The sequence below is a fragment of the Magnolia sinica genome, chromosome 3 (genome assembly GCF_029962835.1).
Source record: "Magnolia sinica isolate HGM2019 chromosome 3, MsV1, whole genome shotgun sequence".
Classification (NCBI taxonomy): Eukaryota; Viridiplantae; Streptophyta; class Magnoliopsida; order Magnoliales; family Magnoliaceae; genus Magnolia; species Magnolia sinica.
Genome location: NC_080575.1, coordinates 15739428 through 15760172, shown reverse-complemented (window position 1 = coordinate 15760172; position 20745 = coordinate 15739428). Strand labels below are relative to the sequence as shown.

General features: G+C 40.1%; 1 protein-coding gene across 2 annotated transcripts; it reads left to right on the top strand.

Moving 5' to 3' along the window:
- Positions 1-440: 440 nt before the first annotated feature.
- LOC131239601 (glycine-rich RNA-binding protein 2, mitochondrial-like) lies at positions 441-12974 on the top strand. Of its 2 annotated transcripts, XM_058237377.1 has the most exons (6): positions 441-519; positions 559-595; positions 8157-8322; positions 8426-8494; positions 9540-9646; positions 12631-12974. In XM_058237377.1, the coding sequence occupies exons 3-6, from the start codon at positions 8190-8192 to the stop codon at positions 12757-12759; spliced, it is 438 nt and encodes a 145-aa protein (XP_058093360.1). In that variant the 5' UTR covers positions 441-519; positions 559-595; positions 8157-8189; the 3' UTR covers positions 12760-12974. The 2 variants fall into 2 exon arrangements, with proteins under 2 accessions (XP_058093360.1, XP_058093359.1); XM_058237376.1 differs by having other exon boundaries at positions 455-595.
- Positions 12975-20745: the final 7771 nt, after the last annotated feature.

The following is a 20745-nucleotide window of genomic DNA, read 5'->3' as shown; positions in this document are numbered from 1 at the left end:
TCATTTTTACAGATCATTTTATTGTTTAGTCCCAAAAAGGAGGGGGATATAAATCTCAGGAGGACCACACCACATGAAAACAATAGTGATTGGATATCAACCATTAAAATCCTCCTATGGCCCAATATGCTGTTTATTTGACATCCAATCTGTTGATTAGGTCATACATTCCCAGATCAAGAGAAAAAACAAATATAAGCTTGATCCAAAACTTTTATGGCGCCCAAAATGTTTTTAATGGTCGACCCTCATTCAACACTGTTTCCTGTAATGTGGTCCACTTGAGATTTGGACATACCTCATTTTTGGATTTCTATGTAAAATGATCTGTAGAAACAGATGGATGGCATGGATGAAACACATACATCATGGTGTGGCCCACATAGCACCGACCACCAGCCATTAGCTGGTGTCAGGAGGAGTAGCCAATCCGTTTCCCCTGGAGACGGAGGCTTAAACCCTAGACGCCCCCCATTTATTCTCCTTCCTCTCCAAAACCCTAATCTCTCCCTCCCTCCTTCCTCCTCTCCAAAACCCTATTCTCTCCCTCCCGCCTCTCTCTCTCCCTCTCTATCTCTGGCTTTGAATTTCGGAGGTAAGATTCTCATCCAAACCTTTATTTTCGCTTTTCGATCGCGTCTACCTCTCTTTCATTTCTTCAAATATGTAACTGTTTTTTCTAAACCCACCAGAGTGGGTGTTGTAAGTGGCTACTCATGCTCATCCACCGTTCATCGCCCTGCGGGTCTCGTATGAAGAGGCGAACTGATGATCGGAACCGTCTATCTTGTGTTTGTTAACGTGGATGAGACACTGTTCAAAACTCATTCCAACCCGTTGAATCTGACCGTCTGCACGGGTAACTGAACGCGGGACCGTTGGAGGGGTTTTTTCGACGGTTCGCAGTCAAATCCACGAGTCACTTGTTGGGGGTCATCCTCTCAGCAGGACCTGGAAGATGGACGGTTCTGATAACCCCACCTTCCTTGCATGTGGGCTCCATGGAGATTACTCAAGAGGGACTAACCCATGCAGAGTTGTTGTGAGTGGCCTCACGCTCATATAGCGTGCATCGCCCATAGGGCTCACACGTGGAGAAGATCTGACGATTGGAACTATCTGTCTTCTGGGTGCTATTGTGAATGGGCCACCCAGCGTCCAGAAATCATTTTATCCTGTTGAATCCGACCATCGATGTGGGTAAACATGGGACAGTTGGAGGGATGTTTTCAATGGCTTTTAGGCACCAATGAATCAAAGGTCAGGTAAATCCTCAGTGGGTTGTTGGTCTGGGCCATTTGGGGTTGTGCCTGAAAGATGGGACTTTTTGATCATCCCACCACCTCTGCATGTGGGCCCCATCTGGACTTTGGCAGAAGGAACAAACCCATGCACAAGAACGTTCATCTTTCTGTTTCTCCTCTCTGGGATGGGCAGTGGATGAGCTTGGCCAGCCTGTTGGGCCTTCAAGGCCCAGGCAATCTTGTCCAGGCTCAGGCCTGGTCCAGCAAATCAATGTTGTGGGCTCTGGGTGATCTGGGCCTTGTCAGGGTCTGGCCTTGTGATGGTCTAATATCCATGGAGTTATTTATGGCCTGTTTGGATGCCTGTAACTTTTCTAAAATGTAACTTTTCTAAAATGTAACAAAGTTACAGGTGACTTTGTTACAGTTGGTGTTTGGGGGAGGAAAGTCACAGGTAACTTTCTCTCAATCTGTGACTTTCTTACAGGAGAGAGGCGAAAATGATACAGGCACTTGAGTTGTTTTTCAAGTTACCTGTATCTTTGATACAAGTAACGGTTGGAAATTTTGAAATGAAAATTTTTGGAAAGAATCGCAGCTTCCCTCTCCAATGTCTCCATCTCCCTCTCTCAGCCTCCGTTTCCCTCTCTCAGTCTCCTTCTTCCTCTCCCAGTCTCCTTCTCCCTCTCCGATCCAGCTTCAGCAGGGTTAGAAAACCCCTTTCTTTCTTTCCTTTTTTTTGGTTTTCCTTTCCTTTCCTTTCTTTCTTTTTTTCATTTATTTTTTCCGTCAGGGTTGACGGAGGCAGTTTGGCTAGAGGCGTGGGTAATGTCCAATGGTCTGTGGGGTCCACCATCTTGGATCTTTTTCATCCATGCCGTCCATTCATTATTTTGGATCGTTTTAGGGGTTGATTCCAAAAATGAGGCATATCTAAATCTCAGGTGGACCACACCACACAAAATAGTAATGATTGAAAGTCCACCATTAAAAAACTCCTTGGGCCACTGTAATCTTTGTTTCACTCCTTGGGCTGATGACTTAAAATGATATAGAGTAATGGATAGATGGTGTGGATAAAACAAATACATCATAGTGGGGCCCAAATCTATTTTACATCATAGTGGGACCACACCACATGAAACAATGGTGACATAATGTATAGAATTTATATCAATGCCATTCCATTGTTCATTTTGTATAAGTGGGGCTTGTTGGTCAGTGCAACTTGTCCCCAAGTAGGTCCCAAATCTGTTTTAACATATGGTTTTTTAAACACTCCCAATTTCTATTTGCATTGAGATTCTTGCACGTCCTCAGGTGTTTTGAAATTGAGTGCCCACTGCATTGTTAACATATCCAGTTTCAAATAGTCCCAAGTTCCATTTGCATCTGGATTCTTGCCTGTTGTCAAATGGTGAGAAATTGAGGGTACATCGAAGTGTTAAGATAACTGGTTTTAAACCGTCCCTTGATATTGTTCTATTTTAATAATGTCCCATTTTGAGATTTTAATTGCTAATGCAGAATTTGGTAGAAGCAGCTTCCTATGCTTGTGATTTCTCTTTAACCTATCCTTACCAACAAGAGTCACTCCTATGGGAAAATTTTGCATGGATATCTTACTTCAAGTTTTTTTTCCTACATTACAAGCATTTCGAAAACGTGAGCCCACTTTTATGACCCACATGTTGATTTGTTTAGCCTAAGATTCAACCAAACTATTCATTTACATGGGCTTAATAAAATGGAATAATTTTATCCAATCTTTTTTTACGTGTTAATTTGATTTTTCAACGATTTCCTATTTCAAGATATACTTAGCGTGAATATGCAACTTATTACTTGTAATAAAGTTACAAGCTATCCAAACACAAAAAGTAAGTTACCTGTAAGTAAGTTACAACTTACATCCAAACAGGATTACCTGTAACTTTCTTCACCTGTAAGTAAGTTACATGTAACCTTCTTACAACTTAAAAAAGTTGCAGGCATCCAAACAGGCCCTTAATGTTTTGTTTTGGTTGCATGGTTTATTGGTGCTGAGGGAGATGTTACATTAGCTTTCCTTACCTCAATTGGTTCTTTTTTCCTTTTCCTTTTCTTTTTCACTTACAAAATTTTTATGAGTAGATGATGGAAAAACTGCGACAGAGAATGTTCTACAATGGTTATCATATAATATCTTCATTTATGTATTTAATGGATTGAATAAATTATTTGAAAGTTGTAACCGCTTAATTGGTCACCTGCAAATGGTTAGAAATGCTTGTAATATACTGATTAGGAATAATATGATCATGAACCTGAAGGCCAAGGTTTTTGTTTTGTACAAGCTGGGCCCATGGTTCAGCATTTTTGATTTTTTGTCTGATGCGACTTGTCATTGTCCATCAATGGATGATACCCAAAAAATCTACTAGAATTGAGGATCACACCCACTGATATTGGGCTGCTTCTCAGTTTAATGTGTACTGTCACTTTATTTCACTTAGCACTATTCACATGCCACAAAATTGAATGGTTAGGATTGGACTTTTTAATTTTTAATTTTTTGAGAGATGGAAAAAAAAACTTTATTAAGGCTGCAGCCAAGAAACAGAAAAACCAACAAAAGAGAAGCAAACAAGAAAATAAAACTATACAAACCGCACCCAAACCTAGTCCACAAAAAGGATCGAGGCCACCTAGAAAGCAAAACAAAATCCACCCCAGAACAACTACAATGGCCTCAATGAAACCCACTCTATCAATACAAAGCCCAACCCGACTAAGAACCCCCGAAGCGGAATGCTTCTCCTATCTGAATGTGCGATTAGTTCTTTCGAACGAGGCCGACCATAAAGACGCAAGCAGTGCTATTCTCCACCTGTGGGACCCAAATGAACCCCCTTTATCGCCATGCCAAGCGCTGAATAAGGCCTCTCTCAGTCCCAGCATTACCCAGCTAATGTTAGCCTTGCTGAAAATACTAGGCCAAAGATCCTAGCGAAAGCACAGTGAATAAACAGATGCTCCACCATCTCCTCTGCCTCCAAACAAAGAATACAAACATTTGGCAACACTATATTTCCGCCTCCTACTCTATAGGAGTTCCTTGTGGACAGATGGCAACAATATATTAAAGAAGAGGCAAAAGTGATTACAAGGAGTAAAGCATTGGTGAGTGATCCACTTGGTGCGAGCATTCCTCTGAGCAGTGAAACCCTTTCTTGCACTGGTTTGCATTTGTTTGCAGGCGGTGGTTATGCAATTAATTTTATTTTCCAGTTGGTATGGTGTGGTTTTTTGATCGTTCTGCCAATGTGAATCTTATGTCTTGACGAGTTCTGACCTTTTTTTAAAATTTTATTTATATTATTGGGGGATGGAGCCTGGATCCATGTCTTCATTAAAGGGTTGGATTCAAGAATTGCATCATAAGGCGCCATTGCATGGGGGGTTCATAAGCCTTATATTGCTATATGTCTTGAATCTATCACGATAGCTGGGAATCTTCAAGGATGTGGAAAATTGAACACCATGGAAGTAAGGTCCAAAGGTGGAACTCTTTCACTTCTTCGTGGTTCTCCATGTTATTGGCGTTGATTTCAACTTCTTCTGCAATGGTGGATTTGTTGCTTTTGGAGATTGGATTGTCAACCACATCTCCATTGGGTGGGCCTTTATTGTCTTGGATCCCCCCTCTATTAAGCACTATAGGAGCCAACCTGCACTCGACCTGGTGACAACCCTAACTCTTAACAGGACTCCATGCTGCCAAAAACACACACCAGAATCCTGTGCACGGAACACGACCACATGGCTATATAAACTAAAAGTAAACAAAAGAAAATCTGGAAAGTATGTCCGAGCTTCTACTTCACTCCAGATGCCTCATACGATTTGGTTGGGCTCTACGTGCTATTGTGGGATCTGACATGACTTGTATATGCAAAGCCTTCTAAACTAGCATCTAGCACGACTTTAGGACCGCAAACAACTGTTGACATGTGTGGCTGATCTCAGTATCAATTGAAACACGTGAATGGTCTGATTGGATGTTGGCTCTCATAGCCCAGTCTGGTCTTTGGTCTAACACGGATCTGTGGTTGGACCTTTGGTACGTCCCAAATTATCACTCAAGCCGCTTTTTGGACTTCTGGTCTGGGCCATGTCTACAGTGAGTGGTTGGATGGTCCGGATTTGGGCGGTTGGATCTTACAGATCTTTGATCAGGACCCTTGGACGGGCCTGTTCTGTGCCTGATGTGCATTTCGATGGTTGGTTATCAATATAATGCTGCGTTGACCCCATCTTATGCTCAATTTTTCGAAATAGTTGTACCTTTATTTTTCTTTTTTCATTAGCGCCTTGGTCTCTGAAAGAATGAACCCATTTTAGTGTCATGTTGAAATACTATGGCTGTATTTTGTCTTAGTGGCCACTATGATTTCTTGAGTCGCATGTTGAGTGTCATGTTTGATAGGCTTTCTGACGAAATGGTAGGTTCTATTGCGGGACGCAGCGACAATATGTCAGCTGGTTTTTGCCAGTAATCCAGATTAGCTGCATGTCGAGTGCCATCGCTCATCTGGATCTGATTAGGGTCTAGCTCCCTGCTGTCCTTGTATCTTGTCATGAGCATTTCAAACTGTTTTGACCCCAAAAATGTTGTATCGTGCTTGAGAAACAAAACTAGAAGCACCTACTTCTCTGATCAATGAAGTAGAAGTACTTGTTGGGTACGGCAGGGGAGGTTTACAACGAGGCTAAGCTTTCTGTAGTAGAATGGGCCTCCAGCATAAAAACAATGGAGGATTGTAATCCTTTTCTTCTTGTGCTCTTATTTTTGCGCTATGCCACTATCTCAGCACTTTCTTCTAATAAAATCCCCTTACCTTTCCAAAAAGAAAAAAGAAAAAGAAAAAAAAGGAGAGATATTGTCCAGTTATTATACTTGGTTGTGATGTTTCTGAAAGTACTGTTAAGTGTGTGCTTTTGCTTGAGGCTTACCCAAACTTTCTCATTGAGGGGTATAGATGTGCACCCAAGTGACCATTCTGCAAGCCATGCAATAAGCACTCTCAAGTTTCGATGGCCCTTGAAATGGTTTTCCTATGAGAAGTGACACACTTCCCAATATGGGTCCCTATACTTCCTAGTCAACTCCCCAGGCTGTAGAGGTGCACCCAAGTGACCATTCTGCAAGCTATGCAATAAGCACTCTCAAGTTTCGATGGCCTTGAAATGGTTTTCCTATGAGAAATGTACTGAGAATCTTGGTTGCCCAGTTTTCTGATGCACTGAGGCCATCCACATCACATATTCAAGTGATGGCCTTCAATCAGTTTGATCACTGTTATGGGTTCCATAATCCATCTGAACAGATTTTGTAGATCTCACTTGGCCCTTGCAATTGATTCCTTTGGTTCCATAATTTACCGAATCTGATATATGGCCCCCCAAAGAGTGTGGTCTGATCAGTATTTGGGCCCTAAGGGTAAGAGTTCATTGGTTGAACAATTTCAAAAAGTTAGCTGAATAGGTAGAAACTTGTTTAATCCTTCCAAAAAAAAAAAGAAAAAAAAAAACGAAAAACAGGAAAAAAAAGAGATAGAAACTTGTTCCACATGTTGAGTCAATAGTAAGTTTAGAAAACTATCAATCAGCATAGTTCTGGTTATTTCCTAAATAAAATTCAAGTCAGTTTGGGAGACTATCAATTAGCAACAGTTCTAGTCGGATTCCAGATAATGATCTGTGTTACTTAAGGTAGTCAACTCCCTGTTTCAGAAGTAAGGGTAGTAGTGGGGCCTCAGTTTGCGGGAACATATGGGTTGGGGATAAATGTCAAGTGAGTGCATTTCCTTGTCTCCATGAGGTGGCTTTCTGGTTTTCCAGGAGAACAATTTCATTTATATTATCAGGAAAGTTTAGTGTGGAGTAAACTTGAAAGATGATGAAATCCAGGAATTCTTGAGCTTAATATTGAGACTGATGGAGGCATTAAATGCCTCAGATGGGAAGATATACACGTTTGGAAATTGTTTAATCCTTCCAAATTAAAAAAAAAAAAGAAAAAGAAAAACGAAAAAGAGGAAAAAAAAGAAATAGAAACTTGTTCCACATGTTGAGTCAATAGTAAGTTTAGAAAACTATCAAGCAGCATAGTTCTAGTTATTTCCCAAATAAAATTCAAGTCAGTTTGGGAGACTATCAATTGGCAACAGTTCTAGTCGGATTCCAGATAATGATCTGTGTTACTTAAGGTAGTCAACTCCCTGTTTCAGAAGTAAGGGTAGTAGTGGGGCCTCAGTTTGCGGGAACATATGGGTTGGGGATAAATGTCAAGTGAGTGCATTTCCTTGTCTCCATGAGGTGGCTTTCTGGTTTTCCAGGAGAACAATTTCATTTATATTAGCAGGAAGGTTTGGTGTGGAGTAAACTTGAAAGATGATGAAATCCAGGAATTCTTGAGCTTAATATTGAGACTGATGGAGGCATTAAATGCCTCAGATGGGAAGATATACCCGTTTGGAAATTGTATTAAGCCTTCTTTAAATGTTACCTTGTGCTTTTGTGTGGAGCAAGTTGGTACTACCTCATGCCCTAATTGGCTTTCTAGGTTTGCATGTGCCGAGCAATCAGACACAAGCGACACGACCTTCTCTATGATTCTCTTGCTATTGGAACTTGGAAGATAAAGATTTTTCTCCGTCTTCAGACATCCAATTTGCAATTTGATCCCGTAGATGACATGGCATTTAAGCAATAAATGTGCACAGTTGGTTTTCTAGATTTGCATGCGTGCTGAGCAATCAGAAACAACCCTATTTGTCACACTCTCTATTAGGGGAATTCTTGATTTCTCATCGTCTTCAGATTTTAGTGAAATTTAAACTGATGTAAAAAGGATGTTTTCTTTTACAGGGTTGAGATTGTAAGGCAATCAAGTGCGTCATCATGGCATTCTGCAGTCGAATTGGAAGCCTTGTCAGGCAGAGCATATCTGGAAACGGTTTAGCAAATGGACCAACCCCAGTGATGTCTATGCTTAATGCCGTTCGCTGTATCTCGTCAAAGCTTTTCATCGGAGGTATGCTATCTGTTTCTTGTGCTGCTATTAATATATTAGAACAGTACTGTTTTCCCATGCTATGTGCTTCTCACTGGACATGTTTGTCAAAATATTGTTTTAGGCCTTTCATATGGGACTGATGACCAATCTCTTAGAGATGCATTTACCAGCTTTGGTGATGTGGTTGAAGGTGAGTTAGATAATCTATATTGGTTCTTTTGAAACATTTTGTGGATATGAAATAAATTAAGAGTGTATGATCCTCTCATCTTGATGATCAAGGTTTGCCTGTTGGTCAGTGATCCAAACCGTCGATCTGCTGAGCCCCACTGCAAACATAGCCTTGTCCCAGCAATTTGGGTCAGACTGATGATTGCTTGGAAGAAATTTAGTGACTGGCAAGGTACCGTGGATATAGGTCATGACAGCCTTTTTCATTTTTTTTTTTTTTGTTGTAAATTGACGATTTCATTAAACCTCAAAAAGCGTCATGACAGAAAATTCTCACACAATGGAATGCTCTGTTAAGCCCCATCTTTTATTTAATGTGGACCATCGCCGTACCTTTTTTCTGTCTCTTACTGGGCCACAGGTTGACGGGTTAGGATTGTTTTATCAGGGAGTTTCTTGGGGCATTTCTATGGAAGTGGGTCCATTAGATCAATGGTACGGATCACTGATACATGGGCCTCAGTTTAGATTAATGGTACGGATCACTGATACATGGGCCTCAGTCATACGCTCATGCCTGAGAAGACGAGGGTCAGAGGATGGTACCTCATAAATCAGAGTATGTAGAAAATAGAAGAGTAATATACACGAGAAGAAACTTTAAAAAAAAGAAGAATCACAATACTTGTGTGAATGGTCTTCACCGTAGGTTTGCTCCCTATAGGTGAGGGTTTGATTCCCCTCATCGGCTTTACCCGATACACATGGTTGTGGGTGATTGCGTGTATTCGCAGGGATTAGTCTCACTTCAAAAAGAGGTGGGGACACCCCGTGTCTTCAAAAAAAGAAAAAAAGAATCACAATACTTGCTGTGGCTAAGAGTTTTTTTTTTATAAATTTTTTTGAGGAATAAATGGTAGAGAATTAATCCATGCCTTCATCTGTACTGCTGATGAGTCTGCTAGGAAGCCTGGAACCCTTGCATAATGACCACGGCCTAATGAGAACAAGGAATTCTACATGCATATTAACTTTGTATCTGGTTGTCCTTGGTGGTGATGCAGCAAAGGTTATCACCGACAGAGACACTGGGAGGTCGAGGGGATTTGGGTTTGTGAATTTTGCCTGTGATGAGTCTGCCACTAGTGCCTTATCTAGCATGGATGGCCAGGTGAGTTTGTTTTTCTCTGTAGAATTATACAATTTTCAGAAGAATTGAGCATTTGCTCTGGCCATTGAACTGTGCAGTGGACACCTTTTGGTGATCTGATGGATGGGAGATGCCTACCACAAAGATCTTCCTCATCAGATGGTCCCATATTCTTGCCAGTGGTTGGAACTTGCTAGTATCCATTTGCATTCGATGAAGAGGAGCATCTGCTAGGGAAGATACTAGTGTGGCCCATCCCATGATTTAACTCAGCAGATCAGCGGCCTAGGTTACTGAGCCCGAATTGTAACATTGCTGTGTGTGCTTATGTATACATGAGATTCTCATGTTGAAGTAATTGGACTGCGGTCAAAACAGTTTTATGGGAGCATCTCTCTCTCTACCATGTGTGTGGGAAATGATCAGGTGGTCATTTATATGGTGTAAATGAGTCCATTGGGACACTCGCGGCCATGCAGAATTCATACAGATTGGATTCATTCCACTAGCACAATGCGGAATCACACAGATTGGATGATTTGTTTGACTAGCATGGCGCCCTTATTTTTTATAGCAGTCCATTTTCCAAGCCATGGATGGGATGGTTAATGTCATCTGATAGAAGTGTTTGTCTGGAAAATATTAGTGATCCATGATGAGTCCCAAAAAATAAATGGCTCAAATTGTTGATTGGATGCATCTTCCAATAAATGATGTGGATCATTCATTTTATCTTCTTGGATCAGATGTCTAGAATTTTCAAAATAGATTGATTGGTTGGACAGTCCAAGTTCCCTGGTGACGTTTTTTTCACCACTATTCCGGTGAAATGATATTCTCACGCAACATGTTCTCAAAGCTCAAGTGATGTGTGCCAGGGCCCTTCTTCGATCCGGATGGTGCATTTAATCATCTAATTGGGGAAACCATGCTGCAAAAATCACACTGATGGGATGTTCATACGCCTCTAAATGTGTGGTATTTTATTACAGCTGTTTTTATAAGCCATAAAGGAGGTAGTTGCATCATGAAACCAAGGTGCTTCTTTGGAATCATAATCAATCCATGGTACGGTCTATTAAATAGATGTTTAAAAATGATGATTGAACCTATTTTGTTTCACCACTCGATCTTGACTGTCCGTGAGCGCTATGATCACCCCATCAGTGTAATTCTTGCACCATGGCTTGCCCCCACTTATATGATTGAATGGACCGATCATTTGTCATGCCCCTCATCTGCTGGTTAGCATCATGAAACGAGAATGCTTCTTTCGAACTTTAAAGCAACCCCTGTGGTATCTAATAAATAGATGTTGAAAGACGATGATTGGACTGGGGGTGGAGATGGAGGGATGGAGATCCCATGCAATCCAACAATCCACTCATGGCTGCCCGTTCCTCGTGTGGTTCAACGATCCACTCATGGCTGTCCGTGCCCCGTGCGGTTCAGCGATCCATTCATGGCTGTCCATTCAGAACATGTACGCCATAACCAGTGTGCTAAATCTCACTGGGATAGTTGGACAGTCGACCAATCTGGACAGTCTTTAAATTTGAGACTTTTGAATAGATGTTTAAAGATGATGATTGGACTGGGGGTGAGGGAAGACCAAGTTATGTTGACAGGAGATCCAAACCTCCCCACTAGCCTTTCAAAGCCATTCCTCACTATGAAACCCCATAAACCATGGTTTTTAAAAACGGTCATGCTTTGGTTGTATCGTAACTGCATCTGTCCCCATCGCCATACAAAGGGTGAATTGGCTGACTGGGAAGAATAAATGAGCCGTGTTGGCTGATGCAGCTATAAAGTGCTCTTTTTCACCCCCCTCCCCTTTTCACTTTTTTCTTTGTTTCAACCCTAAGAGGAAGTTTAGAAACCTATTTTAGACTCTAGATCTAGACATATTTCGGGAATCAAAATGCAGGACTCTGAGTGGGAATGGACAAATCAATTAATGGACCATTCCGGTGAAAATTGGGATAAGGGGTAAACCTACTTTTTTTTTTTCATTTTGTCCATTTCCTTTGTTGTATTTCAACAAAATGGGCCATAATCCACCGAATCATGCCAGCTTTATGTTCAACTATAGCGTAATTGGTTGAACAGGTTACATGGACAACAACCTTCCTATCAAAGAATGGTCTAATACAGAACTAGACACAAGTTAGGCTGATTTTGTTGTATTTGGTTTGTTTTTTTTTTCCCAAAATCAGATTAATTAGAAAATACTTGGCCCTTATCAGTGGATATTTGTTTGCTGAATTTTGTTCTTCATTATTTTCATTTTAACAATCCATTTGATCACCACCAGTCAGACTGTTTAGTTTTTTGGTTATGACATCCACAGTCGACCATGATCTGAACGGTTTTGATTGAGATACATGTGAGCCACGTGTACGGGGCCCTGTGTACGAAAATGGATAGTATTTATTCAGCGTTTCTGTAAACCTAAATAAAGTAATGCCAAAATAGCGGTGGATTTGTAGGGTGTAGTTTTGTCATGATTTTAAAAAAAATCAGAGGAGATGTTTGGATTTTTTAATGTTGCATGGGGGTTTTACAGTTCCATTCATCAGCTGGGCTAAACCGTTGAAATCAATGGATAGCCTGCTGATGATCTCAGTATACATGTTTGGCTGGCCTAATGACTGGATTGTTCTAATTTTTGCTCTAGCTGATCTTCAATAGCAGAAAATAAAGACTTTTAAGAAAGAAGTTTCTATATGACACTGTACAGGAACATTTCTAATTGAAAAAATATGTAATAAAAATTTATTTATTATTATTATTTTTTTTTTTCCTGTTTTTATAGTTGTTTCAGTCCACGTTTGGTTGCACCAATTATCATGAAATTTCACAATATTCATTACTTATCGGTTTAACTTGGGTGCAAAATGTCATGAAATTTCATGATATTTGGTGCAGCCAAATGCACCCCACCCATACATGTAGAGTTGTATAGACACTGGTGGCAATGCACTGAGTCTGTTTATTTTCAGGAACTCAATGGACGGAACATTCGTGTGAGCTATGCCAACGACAGACCTAGCAGCGGCTTCCGGGGTGGTTATGGTGGTGGAGCTGGTGGGGCAGGTGATTTTGGTGGGGATTCTGGTAGAAGCTATTAAGCATGCACTGGGGCAGCCAAAGGTATGCGTTTTTGACTGGTATTTCCATGTTTGGACAGCCAATGCTCTCCCAGCTGTCAAATGTGTGGAATCACTTCATTAGATTTCTATTTATGCTTGCTTTCATGATTTCGAGTGTTGGACAATCTGTTTAGATGGTTATAGACCCGTTCTAGTTTTTATAGAGTGCTGAAGATTATAAGATATTCCTGCAAGATATTGATTTCTGGTGTTATTTATTATTATTTTTTTCCCCGCATATCTAGCAACGTACAGTTGTGTGTGAAAGGATGCTTTTGGTTGCACCAAAAATCATATTTTCCACCAAATCAGAGTGTGATTAAATGTCATGAAGTTTCATTTTTGTTTGATGCATCTATATGTATCGGAAAGCAGTCATCCACCTCAATTAGCCCGTGCCAGATCTAATCCCTTTATTATAGATGTTGTGCCCCACCGTTCAGATAACTTTCCTCGATGATCAGGTCGATCTGATCACTGGTGTTACATGTACAAAAGATGGTCAGAAATTGGATGGACGGCCTACATTCACTGTTCACATGGGACCCAACTCGTTATTTCACTCTTCTGGAGGAGGCATCTGCAAGTTCTAAATTGGCTTGGGTTGATGTCAAAGAGGACACCCTGCTGGTAGGGCCTACCTGATGCATTCATTGTATATCCGCATGGTCCATTGGTTTTGCCGGCTCATATTAGGGCATGGTCCCAAAAATGAAGTAGGTACAAATTTCATGTGGACCACACAGGTAACTGTGGTTACTGACCTTTAAAAACCTTTTGTGGGCCACGGTTTTGGATCAAGCTGATATTTGTTTTTTCCTCTCAATCCGGGTCTGTGTGACTTTATCAACAAGCTTTATCAACAGGTTGGATGGTCAATAAATATTAGGATGGACCCTAGGAAATTTTTCATGGTAGACGTTAAATGATTACTTTTTGGTTTGGTGTGGTCCACCTGATATTTTTATCTGCTTCATTTTTGTGGCCATGCCCTACAATAAGCTTGCAAAACTGATGGACTGGATATGCAATGAATGCATATGGTCAGGGTCGCACCCGAGGCGGATTTCCTGCTAAAGCCTCTCGCAATCCACCCCGTCCATCGGTTTTGTGAGATTATTTTTGGACTTTAAACCAAAGGTGATCAAGATCCAAGGCTCAAGTTTGCCACCTAGGGATGAGAGTGATGTTTACATGTCATCCACACCGTTCATAGCGTCATTCCCTCTCGGATGAATCGAAAACACAAATATTAGGCTGATTCAAAGCTTCTGTGGCCTCACGAATATTTCAACTGTAGACGTTCAATCCTAACGATTTCGGCCCACTGAGTATTGGATACGGCTCATTTCTTGATAGATGTCCTAAAATGAGCTCAGAAAACGGATGGATGGGGTGGAGTTCTCACAAACATCACGCTGGGTCCCACCTAGGTTTCCATATTCTTACTTTATTAATGATTTTTCACCTTTAAGTCTTGGGGGATTGTGAGCTATTGGAAAAGGTTTTTTTTTTTTTTTTTCAAAATACCTGTACGGATGGAATGGTCACAATCCTCTGATTTCAGCGTAAATTGTCGATGACATGGACGGTCACGATCATTGGACCACTAGGTGGGCCCCAGTTGGTGGCAACACGTGCAGGATCCTTAGTGGCTGCTATGGAAATGATCTGAACCGTCCCTGATCATTCACGCAGAACCTGTATGGGATGATCAGCCGTATTGATTTGGTGAGATGCGATGTGGGATGGGGGTGCAGTGCAGCGCAGCTAAAAAGCTGAACTGTTCTCACGTTATCTCCACCGTTAGCCCATCATCCAACCGTCCTTGTTGGCACTCGTGCCATTGCACCATGGCATATACATCTGGTGAGATTGTTGCACCATGGCCCAATTGGGCAATAGACATGACGCCTGAGGCCTGTCCTCTACAACTGTGGCAGGGATCATCCATCTTATTCTTCAATTGTGTGGGCCCCACCGTGATGTACGGCCCACATCAACTCCGTTATCCAAACCGTCAGGTAGATCCAAAACACCGTTGGTTACACCACGGAACCGTTTGTATGAGCCATCCAATCCATTCATAATACGAACCTGACCATGATGAATAGAGACCTCAATATCAAGCCCATCGCAAAATTCAGGTGGGCCACACCACGTGATTTTAGAGGTTTTATGCATGATTTTTACATTGTGAGGACCATCTGAGTTTAGGCTGGGATGCAAGGACAAACTGAGGGGAAGGGCATGACCATCAGAGAGAATGTCTTGCTCACTTCACGGTGGGGTCTACATAGAAGACTGTAGGCTAAGCGTATCCTACAATAGTTGTATAGAAACGGGCTTCACTAACTGGGCCGGGCCCATCATTTTCAAAGGCCCAATCCCATTGGGACTTGGGCCCAACTGTGGCTTGGTCCAATAGGTAAAGGTCAGGTGCAAGTGTGGAAGATTGATCGGGCCCACCGGTCATGTATCAAGCTGAGATTGTTGAATTTAGATGAGTAGGATTTGTGGGCCTAGATAATGGGCCTTCAAACAGAATATTGTAATTTAATAATTTTAATCAATTAATTAATCTTATTTAAAGCAATCTAACAATTATTAGTTAAGTAATTCGTCTTAGTATGGGCTCCACCTTGATGTGTTGTTGACATCCAATCCGACCATCAGATGCATCATCTTATCTTAAGTCTGGTGATCAAAATTCAGGCCAGTCAGTGGTTAAGGTGGGCCACACAAGGGGAAATAGCTTGGAGGAGGGTGCCTACTCTTGATTTTGTATGGGGTCTACCATGCTGTGTGTGAAATCTTTACCGTTCAGCCCGTTCATCTGCCCTGGATGGGATGCAAAAAAGAAAAAGAAAAAAAAAGAAGAAAGGAGAGCCGTTTTGTAAAGCAGGCGTCCCTTACTAAACGATGGATGGTTGTTCCCCTGTTCAGTGTCCTGTCGTATGGTTTGCTAAGTGTTTCGTCGGCGTAATTGTTGGGCCTGGGCCTAATATGAGGTGATGCATGCCCCCCCCAAACACACTCATACCATAATAGGATTTCATAAAGATGGGCACTCCAACCGATGACCTCTTGTTGAAACTCTTGTGAGTTTACCACTTAGGCATGACTAAGTACCCATCACAATCGATTAGCTAGTGCACCATAACTTATATAGGAAGTTTAAGGTTTTTCAAGGTTAACAAGGTTGCTACGATATTCGATATGGTTGCAAATCATGGATAAGTTGTCTGCCTGGAACAAATCATCTAAAGCTAATCTATGCTTGCAACCAAATGGCCCATAGTATAGTATAGTGATTGCGGTAGTAACAACAACCACCCTACATGACATTGCTGAGCAGCTAATGGAGACGCGTATCATCCACAAAATTGAATGAGCAAGATTGATCTTCACCCTACCTTGACTACAATCGTTTGACTCCAACCAAGTACTGTTGGGGACTTTTCGGGCCGTTTGGTGGATACCACCAAATAAGTTACCTTTTCTACTTACAACGGTAGATAAGTGACTTATTTTAAATAAGTAAGTTTGGTTTATGATCAGTTATAAGTAACTTTTTTTTATTTAAAATTACATAATCACTTCTGTTATTTTTTTAAGTTTTTTTTTATACTTTTCAACTTTTCATAAATTGCTGAAGAGATGCATAAGGAAAGACTAAAGAGAGGAGAAGCAGATAAGAATGTTGTTTGCCAAATATACTTATCTTCATAATAAGTAGAAACTAAGATAAGCTACTTGTGGCATAAGTAACTTATCTTAATCAACTTACGATCCAAACGCCACTATTAGAGTGAGTGAGGTATACCATAATGTATGGTCCTTTAAACTATGGAACCATTTTATTTTTATTTTCATTATAAATAAAGAATGAGAAAACTCTAATCCACAAATTTTTAGTTTTAACAAAAACAGTGGGAAATTGGAATCTTCCGTTGGCCAACCAATTGAGAGCAGTGCGGCCCTTACCGTGGGGCCCATCTTGATGTATGTATTATGTATTCACGCCGTCCATTCATTTTTCCAGATCATTTTAGGGCATTATTCCAAAAATGAAACTGATCCAATTATTGGGTGGGAGATACCATAGGAAACAGTGATGATTGACCTTTAATGGCCCACAAAAGGTTTGGATCAAGTTGATATTTGTTTTTTTCCTTTCATCTAAGCTTATGTGACTTTATTAATAGATTGGATGTAAATAAACACCGCATAAACATTAATGTGCGTCCTAAGAAGTTTTTAATGGTAGGATGGTCAATCACCACAATTTCTTATGGTATGGTTAGGGCTGTGCACAAACAGAGTTGGCTCGGTTAGGTTGCTCAACTTGACTTGAAAAATCTTGATTTGACTTGATTCGAAACTAAGTTTTAGCTGAGTTGAGTTGATTTTTTTAGCTCGAAAAAATTTCAAATTGAGTTCGAGCTTGCCTGATCTCAACTTAACTTGGAACGAACCCCAACTCTAATCGAACTCAGATTGAACCCCAACTTGAACCGAACTCAGATCGAACTAGTTCGGTGGCTCGGTTACTTTGACATTGATGTTGCTCACAAGGTATTTGATGAAATGACTCAACGAAGTATCGGCTGGTGGCAAGGAAGGCATGTATATGAAACAAATACCTTTTTTTTTCTTGATTTTGATGTTGTCTGCAAGGTATTTGATAAAATACCCGTAAATAGCTGCCGTTATTTCACATACAGTAAGAAATTGGAAGTGCACTGCATGTGTTTGTGAAATTGCCGCACAGGCTTGATCTTGGCTCGAACTCGGCTCAAATTGGCCCGAGCTTTTGACCGAACCGAGCTGAGCTGGTTAGTCAAGCTTGAGGACCGAGCCAAGCCGAGTTCGAGCTAGGTAAGCTAGTGGCCGATCCGAGTCAAGCTGTGCCAAGCTTGACTCGATTCGACTCGTGTACACCTCTAGGTATGGTCCACCTAATAATTGGATATGTTTCAATTTTAAGATAATGCCCTAAAATGATATGGAAAAACAGATGGGCGGCGTGGATACATAATACATACATCAAGGTGGGCCCCACGATAACCCCACAATAAGGGCCGCATCGTGGATGAGGCCGGGGTCTCACCTAATCCGCTCTCCAACCAATTCTGTTTATGTGGGACCTATGGTTTATCCAAGACATTAATCTGACACCCCCTTATGATGGACCATGACTCCTTTAGTCTTTCATCCATCGCATGCTGCATGTTGTTATGCATTTGCATGCTTACAGAGAAAAACATTGGAGCTTATCAACAGAGGAGATCTTTTGGACATGGCCAATTTACGATGAAGTTAGTTCAATGGCTTGGATTAACCAACCATGATACCCACACGCGTAGACTGGGCGCACAGAAAAGGAAAGTTTCATGCTCGTTAGAAACAGGGCCTCAACCTACAGGAACAAGAACATAATAAAAATAATAAAGAATTTTAGAAAATAGTACCTCATTAATGCGGCAAGAACATAATAAACATAATAAATTTTTTTATGAAATAGTACCTCATGAATAAGGTATTTACATTCTAATACATTCTTATATTAATAAACATAATAAATTTTTTTATGAAATAGTACCTCATGAATAAGGTATTTACATTCTAATACATTCTTATATTTAAATTTCATTAAGCCATCCCACTAATGAACTTACTGTCAAGGGGGCACCTTCCATTAGGTTTCTCTAACTTTCGTTAGTTTAAAGTATGATTTGTTTTTTTCCTTATGAAAATGATAAAAATACCTATTGGTTAATGAGGTTTCTTAAGAAAAATTAAATAAGTATCTAGATGTAAAAAACATTTGATAATAACAACTCCTTAATAATATTTACATCTAGGTACTTATTTAATTTTTTTAAAGCAACCTCATCCAATTAGTGGGTGTTTTTGTCATTTTTGGAAAAAAAATAAAAATAAAATCATACTTTAAACTTGTTGCACTCAATTCTATCCAATTGGACCACTCGTGTGATCGAGGGTCTAAATTTGGTACACTTGTGTGTAAGTAGGATGTGCGGATTTGTCAGAGTTCGATTGACTCAAGGGTTTATTGAATTGTTGGTGTCCCCTTCACTGAGACAAATATATTGGAGATTGTAATCGAATATCTAGATTCTTCTTGGCCACCAATATTGTGCTCTGTTTAGGTGACTAACGAAAGTAAAGGAAGCTAATCCTTTTAAATGAGTTCCCTTTATCCAATGACAATAAATGTGAGCCTAACGAACTTAATGGCTTTTTCTTTCACCAACATTTTAAGTTCAAAATAATTCTCAAATGAACAAAGATACACATTTAGAATAAATAAGGTAAAACGTTGCTGATTTCATTAATATTTAGAATTTATGTTTCTTTATTTTTTTTTATTTTTTGTTATTCAACAAGTTGTGAGACAACCAAATAAATAAGCAAAAGAAAAAAAAAGAAGGATAGATAACTGATACACCTATTGAAATAGACGATTAACGCGGATGTGATCAACCAAATCGAAACTTAAATGATCACGATATACAACTTAAGATTGTAAGAAGACTATATGTACTTAGGGCTTGTTTGATTTTTCAGCTCAAGTGTAATTACCATGTAAATGGGTAATAATTATTTACCTAGGTAATTACCACATCTTTTCCAATATGGATGTGACAACTTACTTTTTTAACACTTAAATAGAGAAATTTATAACATCAATGTGGGGCCCATTGTGATGTACGTTACTTATTCACACTACTCATTTGTTATGCCAGCCAAATTTATGGCATGAGCAAAAAAATGAACCAGATCGAAAGCTCAAGTGGACCACACCACAGGAAACAACAGGAATTGAACACCTACCATTAAAAACTTCTTGAGGCCCTTAAAAGTTTTAGATCAAGCTGATATTTGTGTTTTCCCCTTATCCATGTATGTGTGACCTTATGAACGGGTTAGATGATGAAAAAACCTTAATGTGGACCTAGTGAAGAAAATAACTTTCAATGGTGGACAAATTAAGGCTATCGTTTCCTTTTGTGTAGGCCATTTGAGTGTTGGATCTGCCTCATTTTTCTGTGCATGCTCCAAAATGTTCTAATAAAATAGATGGATGGTGTGGATATATCATATACATTACGGCGGGGTTCAAATATTTAAGTCAACACTTCTGTTTCGATTTTCCAGATGAATTACTCTCATATTTTCAAACAAGGTGAAAAAGTAATAATTACTTATTTACCATGATTTACATGTATCATGGAAAATCAAACACGCCCTTAAGGTACTGTAGCGAGAGCTGGTAGACAGTAGTTATAAACTAAGCTAAGTTATGTTAGGAAAATAAAGAAAAGATAAACTTATATGCTTGGCGTAGGGCACGAGTTGTTCTTTGATTGCTCATTTTATAAATTGTCAAGGCAATGAAATCATTACTAGGATTTCTTTCTTGCTTCTGGATCTTTCATGCTCACGTTGTTGGCTTTCCGGATAAGAAAATCCTCTGGGCAGATCACTAACCTCTTAACTAGGAAGGTCTTCGAAAAGTCCAATGCTGCTAGATATTAAATTTTCACTCATATACATAGATGCTCTCCTATAGGACTCGCACTACCCAAGGGGGCATCTAGTTTTGGAATCCATCTTGGTCATTCATCTATGTAACTTGATATAGATCACTCAGTTCCTAATCGCAAGAGTGGGATTTGACACCTACTATATATATGTTACCAAGATGGGCTAGATCCGTTGGGTTAAGATCTCCCATTCTTTTAGTTCTGATGGGATGATAATCATTGGATCAAATCACCAATATGGCCTATGGCTAATCTCTCTGCCTCTTCCGATCTCTTTAATTAGTGGCCCAGACCTGTTCAATACTAATCGGTTATCAGCTAGATCATATCATTCTTCAAGCTCGTTGCCCGCTCTTTTTATTGCAATCAGGGCATGGTTGTGGATCCAACC

Coding starts and splice junctions, on each gene's coding strand:
- LOC131239601 (XM_058237377.1), top strand. CDS start 8,190: ATGGCATTCTGCAGTCGAATTGGAAGCCTTGTCAGGCAGAGCATATCT. Junction 8,495..9,539: donor CTTTGGTGATGTGGTTGAAG/GTGAGTTAGATA, acceptor GTGGTGATGCAG/CAAAGGTTATCACCGACAGA. Junction 9,647..12,630: donor TATCTAGCATGGATGGCCAG/GTGAGTTTGTTT, acceptor GTTTATTTTCAG/GAACTCAATGGACGGAACAT.